This window comes from Muntiacus reevesi, chromosome 13 (assembly GCF_963930625.1).
Source record: "Muntiacus reevesi chromosome 13, mMunRee1.1, whole genome shotgun sequence".
Lineage (NCBI taxonomy): Eukaryota > Metazoa > Chordata > Mammalia > Artiodactyla > Cervidae > Muntiacus > Muntiacus reevesi.
In genome coordinates this window covers 60,587,608-60,614,941 of record NC_089261.1, presented here as the reverse complement: position 1 = coordinate 60,614,941, position 27,334 = coordinate 60,587,608, and the positions used below count along the sequence as shown (strand labels likewise).

Below are 27,334 nucleotides of genomic sequence, written 5' to 3'. Positions count from 1 at the left end.
AAACATATAAAATCATTTTAAAGAAATCACCAAGGCAGTATTATCACATTTTAGCTAATTCGAAAAATAGAGAAATCATCATGGTAACTTAACCATTTTAGCCTTTTGATGTGTTTTCTTTGAGTTTTTCTTTTTTTTTTAGTTTTTTTTTTTTTTTTTCTTTTCACGTTCCTGCCGTTTAACATAGAGACAAAAGCTAGGATAGCAAGGTGATGGTAGTGACATAGAACAAGTCTACCCAACACTGCTCGGCATGTCAGCTCAAATTTCTCTTGCCTTTCAGCTCATGTTGCACATTCTGCCTCCTCTGCCCCATCTTTGTCTGGCTAAGATCTAATCATCCTTCAAAACACAGAAGGCTTTGGGGAAGCCTCCTCACTGGTGTATTCCCACCCTTACTGGTATTGGAATGCTGTGCCGCCATATTACCCCACACCTAGGGGGTAATACACCATAATACTTCACATCTCCACCAGCTTTGATGACAGGAACTGGGCAGTTCATTTATTTCCTCAGGACCTTTTGCAGGACCTGTGGATAGGTATTCAATAAATGCATGTGGACTAGGAAAGAAAAAAAAAAAATTATTTGCCTGGTCCACATCTGCCACTGAACCATGAGACCTTCTTAGAATTTAAAACTGTTTTGTTCAGATTGTGCCATAAACCAGGATAGAAATATGTGATATATCTTGGGAAGAGTCTCCTTAAAAAGTATTCCATGCATATTGTTGCTTCAGGGGTTAAATTTATGCCTCAGAACTGAACCCTTCAGTTGTAACCATGAAAGTCACCTTAGATAGTTACGTATGTGGCTTATTTTTAGTGTTGACTATGTCCCTTCCCAGATGACACTAGTGATAAAGAACCCGCTTGCCAATGCAGGAGACATAAGAGATGTGGGTTTGATCCCTGAGTCAGGAGGATCCTCTGGAGGAGTACATGGCTACCACTCCAGTTTTCTTGCCTGGAGAATCCCATGAGTGGAGGAATCTGGGGGGCTACAGTCCATAGGGTCGTAAAGAATCGGGCACAACCGAAACGATTTAGCACCCACACATGTCTCTTTAAATGAGTAAACACAATGAACTGAATTGAACATGCCTAGGTAAGTTAACATGGAAAAAATGCAGGAGCTTGGAGGGTGAAATTGCTGGCAATAGAGACAAGAATTAATTTTAATTTGTGCATTGTTTTGGAGAGGGGAGAGTTTTTCACCTGGCATAATTGAGATACAATCTGAGTCCAAGTGAAGAGGGTTGAGAAGTATTGCAATAGCTCTTTGATGCCAAAAATACTTTCATGATGACTTGGCTCAAGATTTCTCTCCTCCCTGTTCACCTAGAATGCAAATAATATTTTTTGGTATGCAGTCTCAAAATTAGGAAAAGGAAGAAAAAGTTTACATGAGATTGTTTATGGTTTCCTAGTACTGACAAGAGGCTTTGTTTTAGGGGATTCTTGCTACATTACTCCTCTCTTGAAGGTTTTGCCTTCATTTCCGACGTGATATGGGACTTTATTGAATTTATTGATGGAGCCAAGCTGAATGACAGATATTGAGCTAAGCTGTACAACATGTCAAATGTGCCATTGCAGTGTAGTTACTTAAATCTTGATTTCTTTCCCCAGCTCTACTTTACGAAGTGTTTCTACTGGATCCTCAAGACCTTCCAAAATATGTTTGGTGTGTGGGGATGAGGCTTCAGGATGTCATTATGGGGTAGTAACCTGTGGCAGCTGCAAAGTGTTCTTCAAAAGAGCAGTGGAAGGTAAATGTTCATGTGGGTGTTCCTTTTACACATTTTCCCCTAGTGTATGGTTTACTCACACAGTTCACTCTATAGCATTGTTGAGAAATAATCCAAAAATGTTTTGAGATGTAATCTGTCAGTGAAAAATAATAATGCCTTGCTTAAAAATCACTTGGAGATTTTTCACTGAACAATATTTAATGGCCAAATTTTGAAATTGTGGGTTGGGAACAACCAGTCAAAAACACTGGGTTTTTGGTTGTTGACTTATACCAGTTTGTTTTTCACTGAGACTTAGAAAAATAATTATATGTCACCATAATTTAAGTTGCATGATCTAAAAGGGCGTTTTTTAAACAGTATGTCTGCCTTGTCTGTGTTTCTATATAAATATATGTGTTTGTGGCAAGTTAAAACATATCAGGATCATGTGTGTAATTCAAGTTGTATTCCTAACAGAATTATGTCATTTAATAGCTGCTTGAGATTCCAGGTCTCCATTTGAATCCTACTTTTGTTCTTACTGGAAGTTTTCAATCCACTATATTAAATGAAAAATTGTACTGAGATTAAAGTATACGTAGGATAGCTTTTGTTCTGTCCAAGTAATCATACTTCCTAAAAGGAAATGGTCTTTGGTTTGTTTCTGTCTTACTCCAGCTTCGCTTTCAAGCAATTAATTAACATCATAATTAGGCCAGATGGTTTCATTAATGTTGATGACTAAAACTGGTCAAAGTATAGAATTTCTTTGCTGTCAGGAGAAGTATTGTGTTATCGACACTTATTCTCACTAAAGAGTTCAGCATTAAGATATCTGCAGGTGGATTTCTGAGAACATTTTTCCGAGAGATGAATTGGTGCTTTAGAGACTTTTAAGCATAAATGATTTGAATGTTTCATCTTTATTTTGCTCATGACCACAGGAAATATCCTTAGTTCTCAGATGAAAAAAGCTGACCAAGCAGTTATTTCTGGGCTTCCAAGATTGATTCTGCATTATTTAATTGATAGCACATGATTCATGTTATTTACACAATTAATTATTTAATATTCCCCAAACCCAGCATGGAATTGATAATAGGAGTTCTGTATCTATTTCTCAGGAGATGCGCTCTTTGGTTACAGGTGACAGAAAATTCAACAGAAACTGGTTTAAAAACAAATAGAAATTCATTGGCCCACATAAGTGGAAAGTTCTCTTATGGGCATGGCTTTGGGCAGGCCATGGTCTTAATCCGGGTCATTCACATGCAGTCTCATTCTCTGCATCCCTTGACTTTGCTTTGGCTCTGTTTTCATGTATTTTCTCTCATGGTAATGAGACAGCCACCAGACCTCCATTAAAAAGAGGTTTGCAGTTCCCAGGAGTTGTTATAAAAACCCCCAATTGAATCTCCATAGTCTGACTTGACTCACATGGCCCCCTCCAAACCAGTCACCATGGCAGGGGACGGCAGCGACCCAATAGGCTGGTTCTGGCTGGAGCTCCTGAGCCACTTAGACCAACCATGGGGATGAGCATTTCCTGGAGAAAAAGGTGGGGTCTACGAGAAGGCTGATTTCTAGAAAACAGGGGAAAGAAGTATGTATAAAACTGAAATCAGTATAATTTTTTAAGACTGCCTTCCCGCCACCTTCTTCTTTTTTAACTCTGTGATTGACTCAGTAGTAGAAAAATAAGTAAGGTTTGACTCTGACATCTTTCTAATGCCACTATATACCTTCCAATATAAGGGATCCCCCCCTGGGCTCACTAATGGGTGAACAAAGGTGATAAGTAAAAATCTCAGTAAGAGAAGGACGTTTAGAGAGCGTGCCCTGTATTACTCCACCTATAGATCAGCTTTCACATCACAGTCCACGTTTCGGGTATTTACAAAACCTACCCTTCTCTGCGAAAAGGTTTTCTAGCGTTTTTGCTTAGTTATTGTTGTTTTAAGTAGTTTCTCTAGAAGTAGCTAAGGAAAGAATTCTTTTGTAACTGAGGGACATATAAATATGGAAAAGGCTAAACGTGGATATGCTTTTGTTTCATTGGAATGCCAGTCAGTAATAATGGATAATGAACTTTGATGAGTGCCTTTTAAAACTTTTATTAATATAGCTTATTTACTCTTTATTTGGGAATTAGAAATTTATCACTCACTTGTGTGAAACAAGGCTATACATTTTAAATATAAACTTCATGAGAGTTATGACTTGATTTTGTTTTGTGATTTGTATTTGCTTACTTTCTTATCGTGTGAAAGAAACCTGCCCTCTTACTCTCTTATGTGAAAGAAATAAGACCATCTTTGAATCAGAATTTTTTGGTTTGATAAGAAATTATTTTTAAAATATTTTATCTAATTCGGGGCATTAATTTCACAAAGCTGTGGTGTATGAGTGTTATTTTTATTCATCTTTTTACAGATGAAGACATTTGGGATCAGACCCAGTCCACTAACCTGTTCAGAATCATAGGATCAAACTTTAACCCTTATTAGAGTCTTATGACTCCAAAGCTCGATCCAACCAAAGGCCTCCTAACTGTAAATCTCATGATCTGTAGTTTTCATTTTGCATAATTATCAAGTTTGTGAAAACCCCACTCTATATGTCATGCTTTATGCCTGCTCGGTGACAATGATGGCAGTGAGGTGAACATTGAGAAGCAGCGTGGCACGCTTTCTGTGGCACATACACACACATACAAGTATTATATGTGCTTTTATAGTTGAATAGTTACTAAGGTGGTTTTCTGGTTCTAACCTTAAGCTCCTCCTTAGAATATAAAAACAGGGTTCTAAGCACTTGAGGGCAGAGGGAGCTGAGAGAAGGGGGCTCTGCTAAAAGTCGAAAGGAACTGACAGTATCAGGGCCACTTGAGAGAGAACGGGGGAAACACACGGTGTGAGTTTTGAGCTTGTTGGCTTCATTAAGACTTCATGCCCTAGAACACGCCTCTCAGAAGCTTGGTCTGATAGTGTAGTGGTGACTGCATGGGGGAACTGCACATCATTTAAGTGTAAATTATGTTCTTTGTGTTCTGTCTAGTGGGATGTATAGATGTGCTTTTCTTTTATTCATAAATATTGAATATAAAAACACTTAGAAGCCTCAACTGGAATACTTTTTTTTTCTTGGCCAATAATGTCACTTCAGAGCCATATTACTTTACCTTTCAATGGAAATGTATCCTTTTATTTTTTAATTTGAATTGCTTATTTGCCTTGAATGTTTGTTAGGACCTTTCCTTTCTGACAAAAGAAAAAGGATAAGCGTGCGCGCGCGCGTGCACACACACACACACACACACACACACACACACACACACTCATGATTACCCACCCCCACACATATATTTTAAACAGGGTTCTCCCTAGTGGTAGAAAGTAGACTGATTTTAGGGTCAAAAGACTTGGTTTAATTTGCAGATTTGCCACTCAATAGATGCGAGATTATTGCAAATTATTTAGCTTACCTGGGCCTCAGTTTCTTTATATACACAAGGAAAAGGTAGTATTGCCCTACTTATTGCTTTGAAAAATTGCATGAAAACAAAATCTTTTTGCAGATTTTGTAAATCATAAAGTAGCATCAAACTATTAGATCTTCACTCTTCTTTAAAAGCAAAATGCTGAAGTTCTTTGGCCATGTCTGTACACAGGGACCATGTAAATGATTCAATAACGTTGCACGGTTAGGTCTGCATTTTTTCTTCATTGCAGCTTCATTTTTCCCATAGTACTTTATTTTGCCCATAGAACTGGGCTTTGCAATTGTAAGATCTTTCTAGGCTAGCAGTTCTCAAAGAATGTAGGGGCCAAGGGTCAAGCGTGGGGGAATGGAGGGTCTTTCAAATTTCCCTCGAGGGATTTTTCCACGTTTTCCAACATGAACTGAACTACCAACATTCACTCCCATAATGAACCTTCAGAGCTGACTGGATCAGTGCCACCTGTGAGGGCTGCACAGTAGAGAAAATATTGAGAGATACCAACTGAACTTTGAGCATCCCTGTTGGATGTCTTTAGGACAGGAAAGGACCTTACCTCTGGAACCTAGCAACACTGCAGATATTTATTAGCTGCTAAAAGAATGTTTGAATGTACGCATGAATGTGCCTATATGACATAAGAGCATTCCAGGTTAAATGATTCCTCTCCTCCCTGCAGATCAGTAAATTAGCAGTAAAACTGGCCCAAGAATTTACATGGGCCTTTTGACATCTAATCTGCAAGTTCTAATTCTCCTCTGAGTTTTTACATCTTTGTCTCTCTCCAACTGTAAATTGCCATTGGTTTTATCACATGTGTATTTTACTTTGCGATCCCTCAATGAATAGAACTGACTGCATTCAGCAGGGTATTTTATAACCTAATTTTGTTTCTGGATGCTCAGTCTACAGGTAGTGTCTGGAAGACACAGCCACCACAAATCACTGAGGAGTTACAGTGTGGTAAGAGAAGAAGAGAGCGCATTATTATGTAAAGTCAGCTGGGTTTATATTTTTGTAAGCAGACCTGTTAGACTAGAGAGTCCATATCTTGGTATGGCCAGTCAAATCATGTGATGCTTGTTTCAACACTCAGACCTTTCCCTTTAAGCTAAGAGACTTATAAATCTATTTCCTGAAATGACATGGCTTTAAAAGACCTAATTACAGATTAATCTCTGGAGTCCTCAGCTTTGCAGTATTTAAGGTACACAAATCTGGACATATCTCCTCATCCCCTTCCTGTGTACTTCACAGCATATAGATGAGAAATCTTTCGTATCATTGACAATATCCTTTGGGGTGAAAATGTTTTTAAGGACCTGTAATGGTTGACTGATAGTTAGTTTTCTTCACTTTTCTAAACTTGAACAGGTAAACTGAACAGGTCCAGAGGAAAGTGTGTCTCACTGTATCATGGACCCAAGTTATGCCCATCAGGCTGTGTCCTCTTGAGCAAAAGGACCAGCAAGTGATGGTGTGAGAAAATGGGAGGTCTTGGGGGCTGGACAATTGATTGACAGTGAGATTATCCTGCGAAATAGAGCACTTAAATTGAGTTCCACACAGGATTAGTATGGTATTACATGGTAATTAAATACAGCTGTTGCCTTATAATTGGCACTATAAAATTAAGGAAATAACACACACTTTATTAGATGTCTCTGGTGTGATACAGCCCTCTGGGTGCCACATACAGGAATCTGACGCACACCAGAGGCCATTGAGCCTCCTGTGAAACTGCTCAGTCAGAGGTTGCAAACCAGGGACTGTTCTGACTTAGAGTTTTCTCATGAGACACTTTAAAGATTAAGTCTTTTCTTCCTTTTACCAGAAATTAGGAACCAGGTAACCTGATTCTAGCTACTTAAGCACTTAAATAAATACCCACCTGGTTGATCATATCTAGGATTTTTATAGGTACTTCTTTCCTCCTGACATAAGCTCAAGGCTTTAGTGGTTTTTTCTTTGTTTTTAATTTTTATTGGAGTATAGTCAATTTACAGTGTTGTGTTAGTTTCAGATGTACAGCAAAGTGAATGTCACACATACACACATATCCACTCTTTTTTAGATGATTTTCCCATATAGGCGAAGGCTTTAGTGTTAATTGCAAATGTTTGCCCAGACTTTTTTTTTTTTAATATCCTTTCAGTTGGTTACCATGGGAACACAGAGAGCCATGACATTTAGGCCAACCTGGAAGGTCAGGGAAGCTTCTTAAAGAGTTGACCCCCAAACTGAATCTTGAAGGATTGAGATTGGCAGTGCTGAGGGGGAGAAAGGACAGGCTGTCTGCACAGGGCACCAGAAGCAATTCCATGTCATCCCTGTGAATGTGTGAGATGCAAGGAGATAGGAAGGGGGACTAAGGTGCAGAGGGGACCCAGGTCCTGGACTCTAAGGAGGGGCTTGAATTTATTCCTGGAAAAAACAACCTCTCAGTGTTTTCACGCAGCAGAATGGTAAGCGCAGGTTCACATGTAAGATCTGGCTGTAGGGAGGTATGCTTATTTAAAGAGGGTCAGTTCCAGTGGCTCTTTCAAGTCATTTTCATGAGAGATGACGAGACCCAGAACAGTGTTAGGGGTAGAGAAGAGGGGGACAGCATGCGAGGCTGTTGGGAAGCAACGCTGGTGGGTCTGTATTGGAGGTAAAGAAGCAAAGATTTGGGATGTTTCCCCAGGCTTCACTGCTTCTGCCCTCTGCTGAGATTGTGGACCTGGAGTGGGAGCAGCTTTGGGTTTATGGGAGGCAAACATCATTCATTCAACAAATATATATTCTGTATTCAGTAAATGGCAGGCACTATTCTAGACAAGGGCTTCCCAGGTAGCACTCGTGGTAAAGAACCCACCTGCCAATGCAAGAGATGTAAAAGATTCAGGTTTAATCCCTGAGTTGGGAAGATCCCCTGGAGGAGGGCATGACAACCCACTCCAGTATTTTCGCCTGGAGAATTACATGGACAGAGGAGCCTGGTTGGCTACGGTCCATGGGATAGCAAAAGAGTCAGGTTCAACTGAAGCAACGTAGCAGCAGGATTCTAGACAAATCTAAGGGCTTCTTGGATGAAGATCAAGTGAGCAAAATAGACCAAGATCCTTGCCACGGTGGAGCTTACATTCCAGTGAGAGGTAGTGGAGAGATTAAACATAATAAATGAGTTATTTGTGTAGCATATGAAAAATTGATAGGTGCTCAGGAAAATAAGCACTGCCAGAATAAAGGGGGTTGGAATGAGATTCTGTTTAGGACAATGAGTTTGAAATGTCAGTAAACCTTCAGACGAGTCTAACAGGAAGTTGCATTTACGATTCTGAAGCTTGGGGAGTAGGGCAAGATGAAGAATAAAGGTTTATAGAATCATCATCCATGAAAGTAGATGCATTTGCCCAAGAAATAGACAAAGAATAAGGCAATATTAGAACCTTAGAGATTGTAAATCTAGGGCATTGTGTGTGTGTGTGTTACATATGTGTGAATAATGTCCTCCAAGTTGTACACAGAAAATTTTTAGTTACTTTGGTTCTTCCAAGTTGAGCTGAACTTCAGATAATTGCATCTGTGGAACTTTGAATCCCAACGTTTGCTGCTTATTTATCATTAAACTTCATTCTTTTTGAATCTCAGTCAGTCCAAAGCCCACACCAAACATGGTAGCAAGGAAATTTGATTTTCCAACCCTGGACAGAAATAATGCCACATGTGTAGCAGATGTTCAAGCCACATTTGTTGATCATTGATCACCAAAGAGTGTGTGTGTGTTTGTGTGTGTATAGGGTTCCCCTTGTTTCTGTCACTGTTCCTCTAAAATCAGAACTATGTTGAAGTGATTTATTTGAAAATGATTTTGAGTAGGGACATGTAAACCAAAAGTAAAGTGGTATTCCAAAGAGAGCTTCTTCTTGTTTAAAATTTTACACGAAGGACTTCCCTGGTGGTTCAGTGGCTAAGACGCCAAGCTTCCGATGAAGGGGGCATGGATTTGATCCCTGGTTAGGGAACTAAAATCCCACATGCCCTGTGCTGTGGCCAAAAAATTTAAAAAGTGAATAAATAATTTTTTTTTAATGTAAACAAAGGTGCACTTCACATAGCAAATTTGAGAAGTCTAAATTAGAAGCACAGTAATTTTCAGGTATTTTCCATGCCTCTGTGTTTGTTTGCAACCCATCTATCTAGTTCTAAAGAAACTCACAGGTTTCCATGAGACAAAATGAAATTTCTCGTAAATGAAGTGAAAAACGGGACAGAGGGAAGATGAGAGCAAGAGGAAGGAGAGTGAGCCAGGAATGGGGATAGGATAGAGGAAATATGCCCTTTGACCCTGTCAGAGATCAGCCACTTACTTAGCTTTCTCAACTCAAGCCCGCAGACAGTGGTGACTCACCCAACTTGTAATGTTCCTAAAGACTAGATTAGGGAACCACCTGTTTAGAAGAAAGTTTTCATGAGCTGCTTTGGTTGTAATGTGCCTCTACTTTTCATGTGAATTATAACCCTGATACTGGAAAAGATTGAAGGCAAAAGGAGAAGAGGGTGGCAGAGGACGAGATGGTTAGATAGCATCACAAATTCAATGGACATGAGTTTGAGCAAACTCTGGGAGATAGTGGAGGATAGGGAGGCCTGGTGTGCTGCAGTCCACGGGGTTGCAGAGTTGGACACAACTTCAGGACTGAACAACAGCAATAGCCTGAAATTGTTTTTTTTTAAGTGACTCTCCCATTAGTATTAATGGAATTTTTTGGTTTATCTTAAGGTTCACTGCTAGAAACATGCTTTATTCTGTCAACTTCTTGCTCCTATAATAATCACTATTATTTATGGAGCAGTTACTCAACCCAGGCAGGAACTGTGCCAAGTCCTCCATATTTTGTTTCATTTTTTTCCTCGTAACCACCTTGTTCAGTGTGAAAGTTTTGTGAGTTTTGCACAGTACTATGTTTAAAACCGAGCCCTCTAAGCAATCTTTATGACAAGGAAGACAGTATTTTTTAGCAAGGCTTAATGGTATGATCTTTCAATTCTTAAAATTAATAGCCACAGTAGTAAATATTTGAGTACTTCTTTTGTGCCTGTTATGCTAAGAACTTTATTACATATTATCATTTTAATCCTCATCATAATCCTATTAAATAGGTATGCTGATTATCTCCGCCCATGTTAGCAATCAGTCACCTGAAGCAGTAAGAGGCGAGTTAGTCAGTCTGAGGTCACCCAGCTCAAATGAAGTGGCAAAACTGGGATTTGAACCCTGGAAGCCCAGGCATGCTGACTCTGTCCACTTAGCACATAAGCTGTACTGCCCCTCACAGAGTCATATCAGAGCCCAACTATTTTTTACCCCTGGAAAAGTAGGGCAACATTTCTGGCCTTAGGACACTTATGAAGAGCACATTATAATTTAACAGTTACCTCGCTATACCCTAAATAATTAACTCCTAGCCATTCCAAGTTGAAACTCTCATTTGAATTTCTTTTGCCCTAATGGGAAAGAAATTGGGTAGTCTCTATTTTTCTTCTTAAGGAATGAACTCCCTATTTTTAAAAAATTACCATTACCACCCTGAAGTACTTCTTTAACATCTGGATATTAATCTGAGGCCTTATGGAAAATTTTTATCTTCCCTGTGTTTCATTTCCTGTGTGTGATAAAAATTAGATGTCGCCTATCAGGCTCAGAGAACCACTGCAGGAAGAACCTTTCTTCCCCAAAGCTGAGAGCCCCAAACCCTTCAGCCCCGCTGTCCGTTTGATGCCTGGTGGCTCAGAAACAGACCCAAGAGTCAGAGGACGCAGGGCTGCTCTTGCAGAACCCACACCCAGGACGTGATTAGGATTGTACTGTTTCTGTGATTCCCTCCTACTGAGAATGATTTGACATTGAAAACGACAATTGCTCAGTTGACTGCAGTCAATGCTAAAACATAGCTCTGGAAGATGGGAAGGATGAGGAGGCATTTAGGCTTTAAAGTGGAGGCCAGTGGTGGAGGGATGGGAAGGTGGGGGCTTGAACCTGAGTCTGCTCGGTCATGCAGTTCAGTGAGGGCCTGGCCAGTGCCCGGAGGTGGAGAAGGTAGCTGAACAAAGACACAGGGGCCAGGTGAAGGCTTTCATGGTGCACTGAGAAGTGTCAGTCCTTCTTAAACCCAGTGAGCCTTCTGTCAGGAAAAAAATCATAGAAGTAGTCCCTTGGACAGCAAGGAGATCAAACCAGTCAATCCTAAAAGAAATCAACCCTGAATATTCATTGGAAGGACTGATGCTGACACTGAAACTCCAGTACTTTGGCCATGTGATCTGAAGAGCCGACTCATTGGAAAAGACCCTGATGCTGGGAAAGACTGAAGGCAAAAAGAGAAGGTGGTGGCAGAGGATGAGATGGTTGGATGGTATCATTGACTCTTTGGACATAAGTTTGAGCAGGCTCTGGGAGATCGTGAACAGGGAAGCCTGGCGTGCTGCAGTCCATGGGGTCGCAAAGAGCTGGACACGACTGAGCGACTGAGCAGCAATAACAGCACGGGCAGTGTTGCCCCTTGGTGTCTGTGCAGCGGCTCAGGGCAGTACCACCTGGAGGAGGAGAAGATGACTGCAACGGGATTGTGGCTGGTGGAAGGTAGAAAGGGCCTGGCTTGGGATGGAATTGGGGCACCTGAACAGAAGGCCTGATGTGAGAGCTGAGAAGCAAAAAGGGCAGGACCTTATGATGGGTTAGTTCTGGGGAATGTTGGAGGTCTCCAACGGGGATTTGGGAAGAAAACACTTGAGAATGGACAGGATGAGAAGCATTTAAAACTGTTGAGATTGAATCACCCAAAGAAATAAAGCAGCCTGTATGGAAAAGCAGAGACAAAATTCTAAAGCAGTTCAGTTTTTACCTGGAGATATTTCCTTGTGCATTTTCAAGTGCCCAACTAGGTATCAGGTAGTTTGGCAGATTGGCTTAGTTATAAGCAACAGGTGTCAGTGACTGCTTGATTTGGTGCAGAACATGGGAAGGTAGGCAATGAAATTGAAAGCCTGCGGAAGGTGCTGGGTGCTCAGCAGTGGTGAAACAGACCTGCAAGGTATGATGATCATTGGGTGGACTTGTGCCATTGTTACAGCCCGTATTAGAGGTACTGAATGATGATTTTAGCAGCTCATGACATCATAGGAAAATACCACATGACGATATTAATGATAAGGAAGGCAGAAAAATTCTGTAGCCAAAACAAAATGCCCATGTTCAGGTCTCCAAAAGCGTTGCTCGAATTTTTTGCGCTTTAACGACAGACATATTCAGCATAGTGACTTTTTGTTGTTTTACCCTTATTTCTTGGGTATTTTTGTTCACTGCCCATCCTGACTTCTTAGATCAGGAAGAGAATGAGACTTATAATTTCTGGAGAGATAAGATACCTGTAAAAAAGAGTAGATACATGTATATGTACAACTGATTTACTTTGCTGAATGCCTGATACTAACACAGCATTGTAAATCAACTCCAATAAAATCTTTTTTAAAAAGATGTCTGTAACATGTACACATGCAAGCACACGGTGTGTTCAGAGCTCTGCTCCACCTCACCCTCTCACCCTGTGAGAGGCATTCTCAGGGGAGGGGGAAAGCTTGAACATCAGCAGGAAGACTCCAGAACCACTTGAAATGATCATGAAAGCATCTGTGCAATGGCCATGTTCTCTGAATCTCTCATGCTTATATACTTCCCTCCAGTATCTGAGACCAAATCCACTTCTAGGTAGTCACCCCCAGGGAATGAAGCTCACCCCTCTCAGAGCAAAATGCTTGTTGCCTGTGGCCCTGGGGTTGGCCCTGTTTGAAGCTCTTCTCATCAGTGTCAGCACTTGGAATGTGTTGACTATAACATTAGATTTCCAGAAGCATCACCTTCCTGTCCGTGCTGTGTTGCTGATTAATAGTGAACTCTTCCACCACATAGAAGAGAGCCTGATCCCTCCGGAAGAGTGAGAAGTGTGTTGGGTTAGCCAAAAAGTTTGCTTGGGTTTTTTCATAACATCTTATGGAAAAACCCAAACAAACATCTTGGCCAACATATTTTCTCCTTATAAGTATCAGGCTAAAGGCTCTGTGAAAGCACTAGCCTTTGACAACCTGATTCAGCTTCACAGAGAGGTTCTGTTTACTTTTTTAATGGTAAGACCAAACCTGGGTCTCCCACATTGCAGACAGATTCTTTACCATCCGAGCCTCCAGGGAAGCCCTAGACCACAAAATGAAGTAAGTGGATTAAAGAATAAAATTCTCGAGGGTCATCATAAATGTGAACAACAATTGAAAAGCCACTTGTAGCAAATTAGGGGGCATAAATGGGTGAAGTTTTTAGAAACTTTTAGTTCACACACATGGCACTGTAGATGAAAGTGAAAATGTTTGTCACTCAGTCCTGTCCAACTCTTTGCGACCCCATGGACTGTAGCCCACCAGGCTCCTCTGTCCACGGGATTTGCCAGGCAAGAACACTGGAGTGGGTTGCCATTTTCTTCTCCAGCGGTTCTTCCCGACCCAGGGATTGAACCTGGATCTCCTGCATTGCAGGCAGATTCTTTACCATCTAAGCAAATATATAGACTCAATAAATTATATTTGTTTCAAAGGAATCAAAACTGTATAATTGGCAGGGGGACACAATTACCTCTTCCCTCCTAATCCCTTCTCTTATTTTCTTCTACAGTTCTGAGGGAAGAACCAGGGCTTAAGTTTGGAGATTCACACCATCCTTTTAGAAGCCCTGATGACTACTTAGTGTCTTTGCGAAAGGCTCCTAGGCTGTTATCCAACAGCTTAAACCCTGCAAGAGTTCTCCAGTTGTTGTTGTTCAGCCGCTAAATCACGTCCGACTCTTTGCAACCCCATGGACTGCAGCGCACCAGATTCCCCTGTCTAGAAGCTGTGTGATAAAACATCACCAGCACAGGCTCTAGGGTCATCTTTATATTAAGTTACAGCGTGAGGAGAGACAGAATAGACCCTGGGGTCAGACAATCTGCCTGGAGTCTGAATGATTTGAGCAAATATGAACTTCTGTTTCCACTTCTGTAATCAAGAGAAAATAAATCTTGAAAGTATCTGTCCTACCCGTGTCTCAGAGTGAGGAGGATAAAAATTAGTTCACCTGTATTAAAACTGCTTTAGAAACAATTTTTGTAAAGGGCTTGTAAAGGGTTACTTTACAAACACTGCATTTAAGAATCAGTATGCCCTTCTGAAGTCATTAAATCAGTATGCCTTGGTTCTCAGTAAATTGTAGAATATTTAATTCCAGCTACTTTTTTCATATGTTAAATATTTGCTTTGAAGGGGGGGAAAACAGTAAAAATTAAAGAAAAGCATATTTCACTTTAGGTAAGATTTAGGCAGGTCCATATTGCTCATGGACTCAAGGGTAATACTGGGGAAACCTTTGTATTTAAGATCAGGATTTTTTTTTAACTTTTTATTTTATGTAGGAGTATCCGGTGGTGCTGGTGGTAAAGAATCCTCCTGCCAATGCAGAAGACATAAAAGACACAGATTCTACCCCTGGGTCGGGAAGATCCCCTGGAGGAGGGCATGGCAACCCACTCCAGGATTCTTGCCTGGAAAATCCCTTGGGCAGAGGAGCCTGGCAGGCTACAGTCCATAGGGTCCCACATGATTGAAGCAACTTGGCATAGTTAATTAACAATGTTGTGATAGTTTTAGGTGAACAGCAAAGTGATTCAGTTGTGCATGTATTTATTCTTTTTCAAATTCTTAGTTCATTTTAAGATCAGGATTTAGATTTAATCTGCCTAAATACAGGATCAGACAAAAAAAAGAGAGTTTTCACACTGTTTCTACATCTTAAACAATTTCGGAGATCACAGCTACTTTTTACTTTCTTCCTATCTTAATTAAGGGTAATTCACCAGGATTTCTAAAACACGCTGCATTCTCCTGCCCTCCCACTCATGCTGACCAACTTAATTGGAAAACCAGTACAGAATTAGTCTAGGTTGATTGTTTTTCATCCGGCCTGTACCAAGCATTTTCCCAGATGAACCAGGCTCAGCAATTTGATATTGCTAGCATTACATGAGCACTAATTGTCCTGTTTTTTTATTATCCAATATGAATTGAAGTTGCATTCAGAAAGAGAATAGGAATGAAGATTATTAGTAGCTATTAATTAGAAATCTTAAATAAAAATCACTTTTTATTTTATTTATTTTTTGAGGTTAATTTGTGCTTTTCTTTGCCACTATAACTACAGTGGACTATAAACTTTTTAGATCTAAAAAAACATTTTTCATCACAATACAACAAACACGTATATAATATTGTATATTATATAATATTCTATACATAATATCTATACTTTGTATGTTTATATATAATATACAAATAAAACATTTTATGATTGTATATATTATATATGTATTATAATATATAGTATATTATATAGAAAATATATATAAAACATTATGTGTATAATATATATACATATTTATAAGTGAAACTAAAGTTTAGCCAAAAATGTCTACCCTGAGTGTTAATTCTTCTTTGAGACTTCTTTTAAAAGCAGTTTTAAGTTTACAACAAAATTGACAGGACAGAAATTCCCCGTGTACTCCTTCCGCTCACATTAATAGTCGTTATTAACAGAGTGATACGTGGTACCTTTTTTTTTTTTTTGAGTTGAAGATGTGCTGTATTGGCACATCATAATCAAGAGTCCACAGTTCACCTTAGAGTTCACTTTAATAAAATGAATAGAAAAATCACTGTTTTTCAAGGAGAATAGTGGGTAAACCATTACTGAAATGTCATTAAATGGTAATAGGTGAAAAGGTCCTTCAAACAGCCTTTCATTTCAGTGTTTAAAGCTAACTGTAGACACAGTGGAGGAAGGAGAGGGTGGGACAAACTGAGAAAGTAGCGATGAAATATACACATGGCCATATGTAAAACAGATAGCCCGTGGGAGGTTGCTGTATAGGGCAGGGAGTTCAGCCTGGTGCCCTGTGATGACCTAGAGGGGTGGGATGGGGTGTGGACTGGGAGGGAGGTGAAAGGCCATATATATACTCAGGGCTGATTCACATTGTTTTTATAGGCAGAAGCCAATACAACACTACAAAGCAATTATCCTCCAACTAAAAAATAAAAATTAAATGTGCTTCTGACACATCTGATTAAGGTGTATTTGAAGACCGTTAGTTGCTATCACTGGTGATACTTGAAATTCAAATTATTCATATGACATCACCCAAATATTGAAATAGCTGACCTGCACCTAATTTAACTAGCATTTCACAGAATAGAGCTGTAATCTTGACTAAGGTCAGATGTCAGTGAAACATGAAGAACTGGGTTCAGAACTTGAAGAATCAAACCAGGAGCAGGTGCTGAGAAGACAATGGAGAGCCTTCTGTGGTGGTCTCGTGATTAAGACTCTGCCTTCTAAAGCAGGGGGTGTGGGTTTGAGCCCTATTTGGGGAGCCAAGACCCCACATGCCTTGTGATCAAAAAAATCAAAAAGCATGAAACAGAAGCAATACAGTAACAAATTCAATTAAAAAAATAGTCCACATCCAAAAAATAATAATGAAGAAAGAAGTAGACAATGACGAGCATAGGAACCGACGGGTCCAGGGCCAATGTGGGGTAAAGCAGTCACTGAAAATGGAAAGGAAGATGCCATATATGTGGCCACAGTGGAGACTCAGACAGAAGTCAGGCACTCTCCTTCAATTCAGCCAGCATCTGTTGGATACTTAAAACTAGATGTGTGGGCTACAGTCCATTCTTTTTAATAGAAAGGCATGGAATGCTAGATACCACACTTTCTAAGTCTAAGCAGTGAATCTTCTTCTTAGCCTCTGGTGGTGGTGGTTTAGTCGCTAAGTCATGTCTGACTCTTGCAACCCCATGGACTGTAGCCTGCCAGGCTCCTCTGTCCATGAGATTCTCCAGGCAAGAGTACTGGAGTGGGTTGCCATTTCCTTCTCCAATTCTTATCCTCTACTATATATTAAAAATTATGTATAAAGCAAAAATAATTATATCAAGCCTTAGGAATTAACCTTGTCTTTTTCAGTGAAGCAGTGCAAATTGTGCAAAAGGGACCCAGAACTAGGAACGATTTCCCTTTTTACAAAGTTTCTCACTGTCAAACTGTTTTCTAGGCAGAAAATTGGTGTTTTCAGGTACTGATAGCTGTTTTCTTTAATAGGCTGAGTAAGTTATAATTTATAGTCATGACCCACAGGGAGAGGATGGGAACAAAAAAAAATTATTTTAGTAGTGAAAATTAACCTCTGTTGAGCCATTACACATCCTTTGTCACACAAGCCAGGAAATTAAAGTGATTTTTAAATTACTTGAAAAATCAAGCAAATTGTCTTTCCTCTAGTGAGGAGAGACTGTTAGGAATGTAACTAAAAAGTGTATTTCTTCATTTATGTAATAAAACAGACTAGGCTGTCTCTTTTAACTTTCCATTACATAAGTACTAATTCTCCTTTTTTTTTTTTTTTAACTATCCAATATGACCTGAAATTATAGCTTATAAAAGAGTAGTAATCTAAAAGGGTATTCAATAGATGTTAATCAACATATCTGATTATGATCTTTTGAAAATCATCAGTTGCTAGATGGATTACAAGAAGAATTTTGTAATTCTTCTTGTTTTAGATAATCACAAGTATCCATTTTAGGAACTTGTGATTACTGCTTTCAGTAAAGATTTTTAAAAAACCAACTGTATTAAATTCTTTCACAGGTGCTGAAATATGTTTAAGATTTAAGTTGAAACATTAGTAAACTTCCTTCATGTGTAAGGAGTTTTCCCGTTAGGAATTGCATTGTGACATCATTCTGCTGTACGTTCTATGAGATTTGTTTTGGGAAAAACAGTTACCAAGCAAAATGTCACTGTGCAGAGAGGTGTGTGCCTGCATTGCATTCGTGCTACTACCGTAGACCAGGTCTTTTAAAATAGAAAGTGCTGTGTCTAGAATCACAGAAAGGGCCCTCTGCCTTCTTTCATCACATCTGATAAGGCAGTGCTGACCATTTTGGTACCTTCAAGTTTCTAGAACACATTGCAGGTGCCCACTTATTGTTATTAAATAGCTAATTAAGAAGTCAATTGGAAATTAATCCCAGGCACTGACTTATTTATTTATGTATTCACATTATACAGGTAAATCATAGGATAAATATTCTTCCCACTGTTTAAGATTCTACTAAGATCTCATAGTAAAACAATTCTGTTATATTTTAAATAGATCATAATTCCATTTCCTTATATAAAATTTCCAGCAAAGACTGTACTTCTAGATTTGGTCTCATAGCTTGATGTTTAATATTGGTTTTAACTGTGGTAAAACAGACACATAACATGAAAATGTACATCTTGCCGTTTTTTTAAATGCACAGTTCAGTGGTAGCAAATACACTGACATGCTTGTGCGCTGTAACCACCTCTCATCTTCATAACTCTTGTTTTCTTGTGAAACTGAAACTCTGAATCCATTAAGCCATCATCCCCCAGGTTCCCCTCCCCCAGCCTCTGTCAACCACCATTTTACTTTGTCTGCATAGGTTTTGTTTTTCTAACATCTGCTTTTTCTTAATTTTAGTTGTAACTGAAATTACACTGATGGTATCTCATTTTCCAGATTCACTGTAGACATCCCATGTTATAGCTGGAATCCTAACCTTAGGAATCAGTGTTCAAAGTCCAATGTCACTGTCTCTAGTATTCATCATGGTGAACATGTATTAAATGCAGCTGTGATCTGGGCGCTGAAATGGACAGTCTCTGGTTTCATTTCTGTAGTGTCCGTAGGTGTGAAGTGGTATCCTTGTGTTTTGATGAGGAAGTTAATTAGAGGAATTAAATCATGCCTCCTCCACAGTCACACAGTGATAGACAGAGGTAGGAATGGCAGCTGGGCATTCCTGTCTCCAGACTCTCCTTTGTCCAGTTTCACATATGCTGGGCAAGTTCTCCCTGATTCCTTGCTGTAGAACGGAGATGGGGAAACAACCTTACGTATCGTGATGTTTTGGCAATAGGAAGTGGTAGGTATATGCTGATTGCCTGGCACGTTGTCAACGTTAAAGAAATGATAGCTGTTCACAGTACTCTTATCACTTGTCAGACTGAACACACCCTACAGAGTAGGCAGAGCTCCCTAAGTGGTTCCTTGATGGAATTGTGTCTAGACGTCAGGGGGCCTGTAATTTTATATGTCCGGTGCCAAACTCCCCTGCACACATGTGAAATACAAAATGTGTGTTTGAAACCAGTAAAGGGCTGCTCTGAATCCTGGTGAGAATAAATGCCACTGAAATTGGATGTAGACTGAGGGTGAGCAGCTTTTCCAGTTGTTAAAATAGCTCTGTTTTATTATCAAGTCAGTGATTGATGACATTAAAAGCTGTAATACTGTTTTATAGAAGAGATTCGCTGCATGATACTAGGTGTGGGCACAGATCAAAAGTCCTGAACTGTTATATTTCTCAAAGGAGTAACCTAAATCCTAACTTGAAACAAAAGTTTACTAAAATTCTGCCCACGTACATCTAACGGGAAAGTATCCGTTAAAAATCTTTTCGAAGAAAAAGCAAGGACTGCAATAAATTGATGAAAATGCTAGGCATTTTCTCTCCATTCAAGACCAGATCTCCAGAAACCAGAATACAGTGGCAGCCAAAGTTAAGATCCTGGAGGCTCTGCTCCTGAGAAGAAATAAGCAGGGAGGTTCATCTCCATTTGCCTGTGCACCATTGAGATAATAACAGTGTGTTCTGCACATCGTCACACCGGCAGACACTTGCCATGGAGCAGCTTCAGCAGGTGGCACAGCTGATCAGTGACAAAGGTCGTGTGTATGCTCAGTCGTTCAGTCCTGTCTGACTCTTTGCAGCCCCATGGACTGTAGCCCGCCAGGCTTCTCTGTCCATGGGATTTTCCAGGCAAGAATACTGGAGTGGGTTGCCATTTCCTTCTCCAGGGGCTCTTCCCGACCCAGGGTTATCTCTAGCATCTCCTGCGTTGGCAGGTGGATTCTTTGTTACTGAGCCACATCAGTGACAAAGCTGAGACTCAAACCCAAATCTGACCTCCAAGCCCTTACTAAGTAGCTAACGCAGTGAGCATGGCTTATAAGAAAAGTGGAAAGAGGAAGGGTGTCCCTTGGTTAAATTTTTAAGTTGGAGTTGATTTCCATTGTCCCAAAGTGCTTTCATAAACTTCTAGTGGTTTTACCTGAAAACAACCTGAGATGCCCACCATTCTCAGCCTAAACCTATAGCTGACCATTTAGAAACATATTAGCTGAGGATGCTGTGTGTGTCATTGACCTCTTAAACCCTGGGAGTCAATAAATGTCTCAGAACATCTATCAAGGTTGGTGGTTTGTCAGCTCTGCTTCTACATGTGGCTCAATCTCCTGGCACATGTTAGCAAGAATTTATTGTGCTATAAACTCGTTCTCTTATGTCAGCGACTGTCCCGGAAACTAACCCATCTTAAGAACTTTGTCCATAGTGCCAGATGTAAAGGATGTAACCGCAGGAAACTTTTCTGTTGCAGAAGTTACAGCAGTAATCATTCAGCTCTCTTCTTCAATGAACTGGTACCGACGTCAAAATTGGCACACAGTTAAGAGCAACAGGTGATTTGCTTTCCAAGATATCCCAGTGCTCTTCACCATCGTAAGAAGTTAGAATGACTTTGTAAATATATTGTAAATATGCCACTGTCGATTTGGGGGATGGTATTTAGGGCAACAACTGGTCAGGATTACTTGTCTCAACTGTTCAAGTGTATTCGTTTCAAGAAAGCCTGCTCTGTAGAAGTCTATATTTGTTGACATGGAAATGATAGAAGTGATCAATAATCAATGAGTCTTCAGTTGGTATATGCTATGCCTGAGTGTTGTAAGGAGGTGGGTGGAGCCTTTGGAAATTCAATGAGACAGGTCTGGTCTCAAACAGAACTCAGGATGTTAAATGAATACTAGAAATCCTTCATAAAATTAACTACTGAGGCAGGGAAATGAAGTAAAAGTAATTTTGCTCTGAGTTTTCTTTTTTTATAATTGTAATCAGCTGATTAGTAGTACTTGAGGAGATTTTGTTTATCATGGGATCACTTTCTCAGAGTTATTTAAAAAAAAAAAAAAAAAAAGCCGTGTAGAAAGAAAGAGCCAACTACCTATTTTAAATGAATAAAAATCCAGAGAAATCATGCTACCTATATGGTAACCTTCTTGTGACCAGTTAATGTTCCTACTTTTATTAGGATCATTTTAATAGTATTTCATTTTTGCCTTAAGTTAGTCTTATTGAGGATACATAAAATTTTTGATTTGACACGGTATTTTGGAAAATTAAATGTTTGAAGCTTAATGTGGTTCATTCACCCTCATTTCTCAGCTTCTTATATGTTCTCACTATTTCTCTTACTTTATAATAGACTTTTAAACTTCTCATCCTTAAGTCGATTTGATGACAAAATTGTATTCGTTAGACAGCATTTTAGTAAGTAGTCTTTTCTCCTGCTTATGTAAGGGAATATTTTCTGTAAAATTTTAGAAGGAAAAGAACGAGAAAGACAGAAAACATTTATGCTTTGAGCTTGGCAGGGAATTAGATGAGAGTCAGTCGGTGTTGTGATATCTGCTTTCCTGCTCAGTAAATGCAGGGCCCACAGGAATACAAAGAAATATATGTGCTCTAAACTCTTCTCACATGGAGGGAGAATGTTTCCATGAAGATGTTTCCTATAGACGTCCTTGTTTTTTTTTTATATATATTTGATAGGCTTTCAGAATAAGATTTCTGAATCAAATAGGGGTTTTAAATTTTAAGAAATGTTGCCAGATTGCTTTCCAAAAAGCTGAAATCATTCACCTGTCCACACATAGTGGGGATGGAGGAGTACCCTTCCTCCATCCCACCAACAACAGATACTGCCACACTTTTCACTAGCACTTTTTCACTTTTTACTGCTAGTTTGATGAGTAGGTATCACGGTTATTTTTTTTAATTGTGGTAAAATACACGTGATATGAAGTTTACCACCTTAACCATTTTAAGTGTACAGTTGAGCAGCCATCCCCACCTTACATCTCCTGAACTCTTTTCATCTTTCCCAACTGAAATGCTACCCAAGAAATCCTAACTCCTCACCTCCCTCCCTGTAACCCCTGGCAACCACCATTCTGCTTTCTGTTTCTAGGCATTTGATTTTTCCTTTTGTGACAGGCTTCTTATTTCACCTAGCGAAATGTTTTCAATAAAAATATATTTTCTACAATGAAAGAGAACTCCTCAAGACCTCAGCAGCATTTCCTTACAAGTAACGGGTTGCCATCCTCTGCATTTGGGTGGTTGTCATGGTACCCCTCTTTTTAAAAGATTTTTTTGATGTGCACCTTGTTTGTAAGTCTTTATTGAACTTGCTACAATATTGCTTCTGTTTCATGTTTTGGTTTTTTGGCCCCAAATCATGTGGGATCGCAGTTCCCTGGCCAGGGATCGAACCCACACCACTGGCGTTGGAGAACAAAGTGTTAACCATGGGGCCGCCAGGAAAGTCCTGATGCTCTTCTCACATGGGGAACTTGGAGGTGGCTCTCTGCTCACTTGTGATGCTGCTCCCAGTAGTCTAAACAAGAGGCAGACTCTGATGTCCTCAGAGGTGGGTGGACAAGGAGTGTCAGTAGCCAGGTAAGGGAACAGACAGGACTCACGGCTGAACCAAAAGACCCTGTGCCTTGCAGAAGGCCTGCAGGTCCCACGTGCCGTGAACTGTGCTGAGCAAACTCACCTGGCCAGGCAGAGAGCTGGGCCTTGTATGGAAGGTCTGTTATATCTCATCACGTGGCAGAAGCACCCCTTCGGCTCCCTGAGTGGGAAGGGGGCGCTGGGGGGAGGGAACAGGGAGAGCAGACCAGCCTGCCTGGCGTGCCGTCATCTTCGTGGCTTGACTTTGCAGGTGTCCTCAGAATTCCTCAGCGCTGTACTTGAGCTTTGCAGCCTGCCTCCCTCTGTAGCTGGGTCGCTTCCCGCTTCTGCCTCAGAGCCCGTTCCATCCCTGTGCTCGGGGTCTGAAGGCCTCGGTCCCTCCTGTGTGTGTGACTGGCGGCCAGCCCGCCCTGCGGGCTTTGCGTGCGTGGCTCCGTCTGTTTGATCACCCCTTCCTCCTCCCGGTCTCTGATCTGTGCCAGCCGGCTTCTCCCCGGGCTTCGGTTCTCAGACGAGAGGCGGCTGCCTCTGGGAGGCTTTTCTGCCTCCTGGGTGTCTCGTCACAGTGAGCTCGCCCCGTCACAGATCTGAAAGTGGCCTGTGCCTGTCTTCCCACTGTCCCCTGAAGAGTGCCGATGCACCTGCTTTCATCTTTTATTCCTGTAAGTAGCACAGTACCTCGTGCATTGGTTGGCTGGCACCTGCAGCTCAACGGACAGGAGTGTGAGCAAGCTCTGGGAGGTGGTGAAGGACGGGGAGCCTGGCGTGCTGTGGTCCAGGGGTCACAAGGAGTCGGACGTGACTGAACAATAGCAAGCTGGTGCATGGCCGGAGAATGAATGAATGGGCTGAAAGCTCAGACGCCAGTGCCTCCTCGCTGTCATGTGCAGTTTTTGAATGTGTGTCTCAGATCTTGGAAAATGCAATATTTAAAATTTTAACTAGGGTAGAAAAACGGGAGCGGATTGTCTTGAATAGGGTCTCTGCAGTGCAGTCATTCAATACTTCATGGTGATCATTTGATGCAGTTGACATCTATTACTGTCTTTCAGTTGTTCTCACACTTTTGGTAGCTGTCTTCGGCTCCTTTTCTGTGTTGGGTTTCTCCAGCCTCTCCTTTGTCTGGCAAAATGACATTGTTTTGTTGCCAGCATTAGTCAGAGGATTTCCTCCAGTCTTCTCCCTTTCTTACGGATGACATTAAGAAGCTAACGCCGTTTTGACTTACAGGATCAGTCCAGTAGTAAAATTCCGCTGGGGGAAGCATTGTTTTGGCTTTGGGAAACAAAGATAAAACTTGAGTGTCACTGTCATCTGTGACTAGGTAGCCCTTCCTGCTGAGAGGCTTTTTAATGAATAGTAGTTGCCTTTCTCTCATCTCGATCCACGTACTGGGTAAACCAAGAGAGGATGCCTAACAGTTGATCCTTTTGCAAATAGTGTTTGTAATTTTAAACGAAAATATAAAATAATGCTGGCAGTAATTACCGTGATCAGTTAGGGAAAGGAAAATATATCCGATGGTGTTCTCAGATTGTTTCTTCTAAATGTTAGTCAAAAAGTGACACTGAAGTTTCTCATTTGGGATCCTCAGACTATATCTAAATGTCTCCTTGTGATATCTTGTAGAGATGGAATAAACTGTCAGAATCCATGTCTAAACTGCTATCATCTTACTCTCAAGAATATTTAAATGAATGATAGTAATACTTTCGGACATTCATTTGGAAATAGTTTTAGCATGTATATTGCCTTTTTCTTCACAGGAAAATTCACATTGCTATTACTCATCTATGATAAATAATTTTAGCATCACAAAAGAAACATCGCACACTATTCTACTCTATAAAATACATCAACTTCACGCATTAGTATTCTTAACTTGATTTTTTTAATGCCATATATTTTCTTTTGTAATTAAATTTTTAAATATAAATCATTTTGATTGCTGCATAAAAAAGCAACAAGAAAAAAAAATCTCATTTTGTTTTTGGGCAGTGCTCCAACTTATAAAGTTATTGAAGTGCTGCAGAATGTAAATTCACTTAGTTGGACTAATAAGTTCATAAAATTGTGTCACACTTCATTATAATCTCTTTACCAAAGTGGAAAAACCTTCAGATTTATAAATTCCAGCTGTTTTTAATTTTGTATTTTGATTTTGATTTTAACGTTCATGAATACAAGTACTGCTGAGAATTTTAATTATGACACTCTTAGGGTGAGGTGACCTTAAAAGAAATTGAAATGTTATTCAAATTCTAGGACTATCCAAATGAGATAAATGTGAGGAACACCTCCAAGTTCATTCTTTTTTTGTGTTAGATTTCTAACTTAGGCATACACTCTGAGTCTCAAAATTGTTGTTGTATTTTATAGTTCTACTGGGTTTTGACAGTATTTCCTAAACAATTAAATTATCCGATTGGGAAGTGAAAGTATTCTTCCTGGAATTGGATGTTGTTTTCAAAATATTACAATTAGGTGGTTGTCATAATTCTCATTTGATAAATTATATTTTACTATATTCAGTAAGGTTCATTAAAGTTCATAGTTCAGTGACACATATTATAAAGATAAGGATGTTAATGGTACAGATATAAAATATCAGAATCAAGGGATAAGATAAAAAAGAAATCCTTTTAACTTCTCCCTTCTAAGGGCTTCCCTTGTGGCTTCAGAAGAAGCTGATTCTTCCCAGCTGGTGAAGAATCCACCTGCAATGCAGGAGACCTGGGTTCGATCCCTGGGTTGGGAAGATCCCCTGGAGAAGGGAAAGGCTACCCACTCCAGTATTCTGGCCTGGAGAAGCCATGGACTGTATAGTCCATGGGGTCGCAAAGTGTTGGACACGACTGAGTGACTTTCACTTCACTTCTGAGGGCCAAACTTTCCAAAGGTAGAAACTTGAGAATAACTATTGGAGACTTCATTATAACCCGCAAAGAATTGAGAGCTTAGATGAGTCTCATTAATCTTAAATGTTTGCATGTTGGATTGGTAATAACTAGGGTGATCATATGTCCCAGTTAGCCTGGAATTAAGTTTTGGATTAAACCTGTTTTCCTGGTGTAATTTTTTATAGCATCTCCTTTCACACTCAGCAGTGTTTAGATAATAGATGATATGGTTATTCTATGTATGATGCATTGTAATTGTGACTCTGAATATCTGTGTACCACACTTCCCCCAAATCATTTCATTTTCTTAAATGCTCAGAACAATGAAATATGAGTATTATTGTTGTTTAGTTGCTAAGTCATGTCCAACTCTTTGCAATCCCATGGACTATAGCCCCACCTTGCTTCTCTGTCCATGGGATTTCCCAGGCAAGAATGCTGGAGTGGGTTGCCATTTCCTCCTCTAGTGGATCTTCCCAACCAAGGGATTGAACCCACATCTCCTGCTTGGCAGACAAATTCTTTACCACTGAGTCACCTCAGAAACCCATGAGTGTTATTACTGATAGTAGAATCTTATATATTTTATTTATGGTGTTTCCTCAACCTTCAAATAAAAGCCTTCTGAAGTTTTATTTTTAATTTACAGAATATCTATTGTTAGTTGTGTATATTAACAATGTATGTCCAAAGTGAATTGTCCTAATACTACTTATATTAATAAGTTATCTTTTCACCTATATGAAAGCTGATAGGATTTCATTAGACAAACCAACCATTCTTTTTTGGTTGAGACTGGAAATTTGAAAGTGAGAGCACAAATGCCAGTTTCTAGAATGGATACTAACACAGAATTGTTTGTGTAGAAATGAATGTTAGAAACCATTGGTTCCTGGGTGATAATTTACCTCATCCTCTACAACCTGAGTGGGGATGATGGTGGAGAAGTAATGGTACCATTATAGTCAGGCCTACTTTAGTGTATTCAGTTTTTTCCCACTTCTCAAGAAGTGGGAAAGACAAATTATATTCTGCTCTTCTCGAGGGAAGCTAAGACGGGGGTGTGGGAACCCTGGTCTAGCCTTACAACACAGAAGTCCATTCACATCTCTTGTTTGCCCACCGCTACTGGCTATGGCCATCTGCCAACAGAGAAGTTACGTGTAGAAGGGAGAAATGTGTATTTCTTCCTCATAACTTGGCAAGGAGGAAATATATCAGTAAAGACAGAGGAAGGAAAAGATAACTGTAGTCACAGTCTCAAAATGTAATTGCTGATAAATGCTGTTTTTATAGGATTACTAGTATTTCAAGGAGAGGAAAACAAGCAGGGTTCTAAAGCATAACTAAGCTGTTATGCCAACCATCATTCAAGTAGAGCTTTTTCTCAACAACAACAAAAAAATACTCCAAAAAAATTTCTCAAAAAAATAAATAAAAATT

The 27,334-nt window shown here is 39.9% G+C and overlaps 1 protein-coding gene across 1 annotated transcript in view; it reads left to right on the top strand.

Moving 5' to 3' along the window:
• Positions 1–27,334, top strand: part of NR3C2 (nuclear receptor subfamily 3 group C member 2) — a 415,953-nt gene that overhangs the window by 204,537 nt on the left and 184,082 nt on the right. Inside the window, exon 3 of the mRNA XM_065904635.1 lies at positions 1,632–1,771. Within this exon, the coding sequence (XP_065760707.1) occupies positions 1,632–1,771 (140 nt within the window). The remainder of the gene's footprint in view (positions 1–1,631; positions 1,772–27,334) is intronic.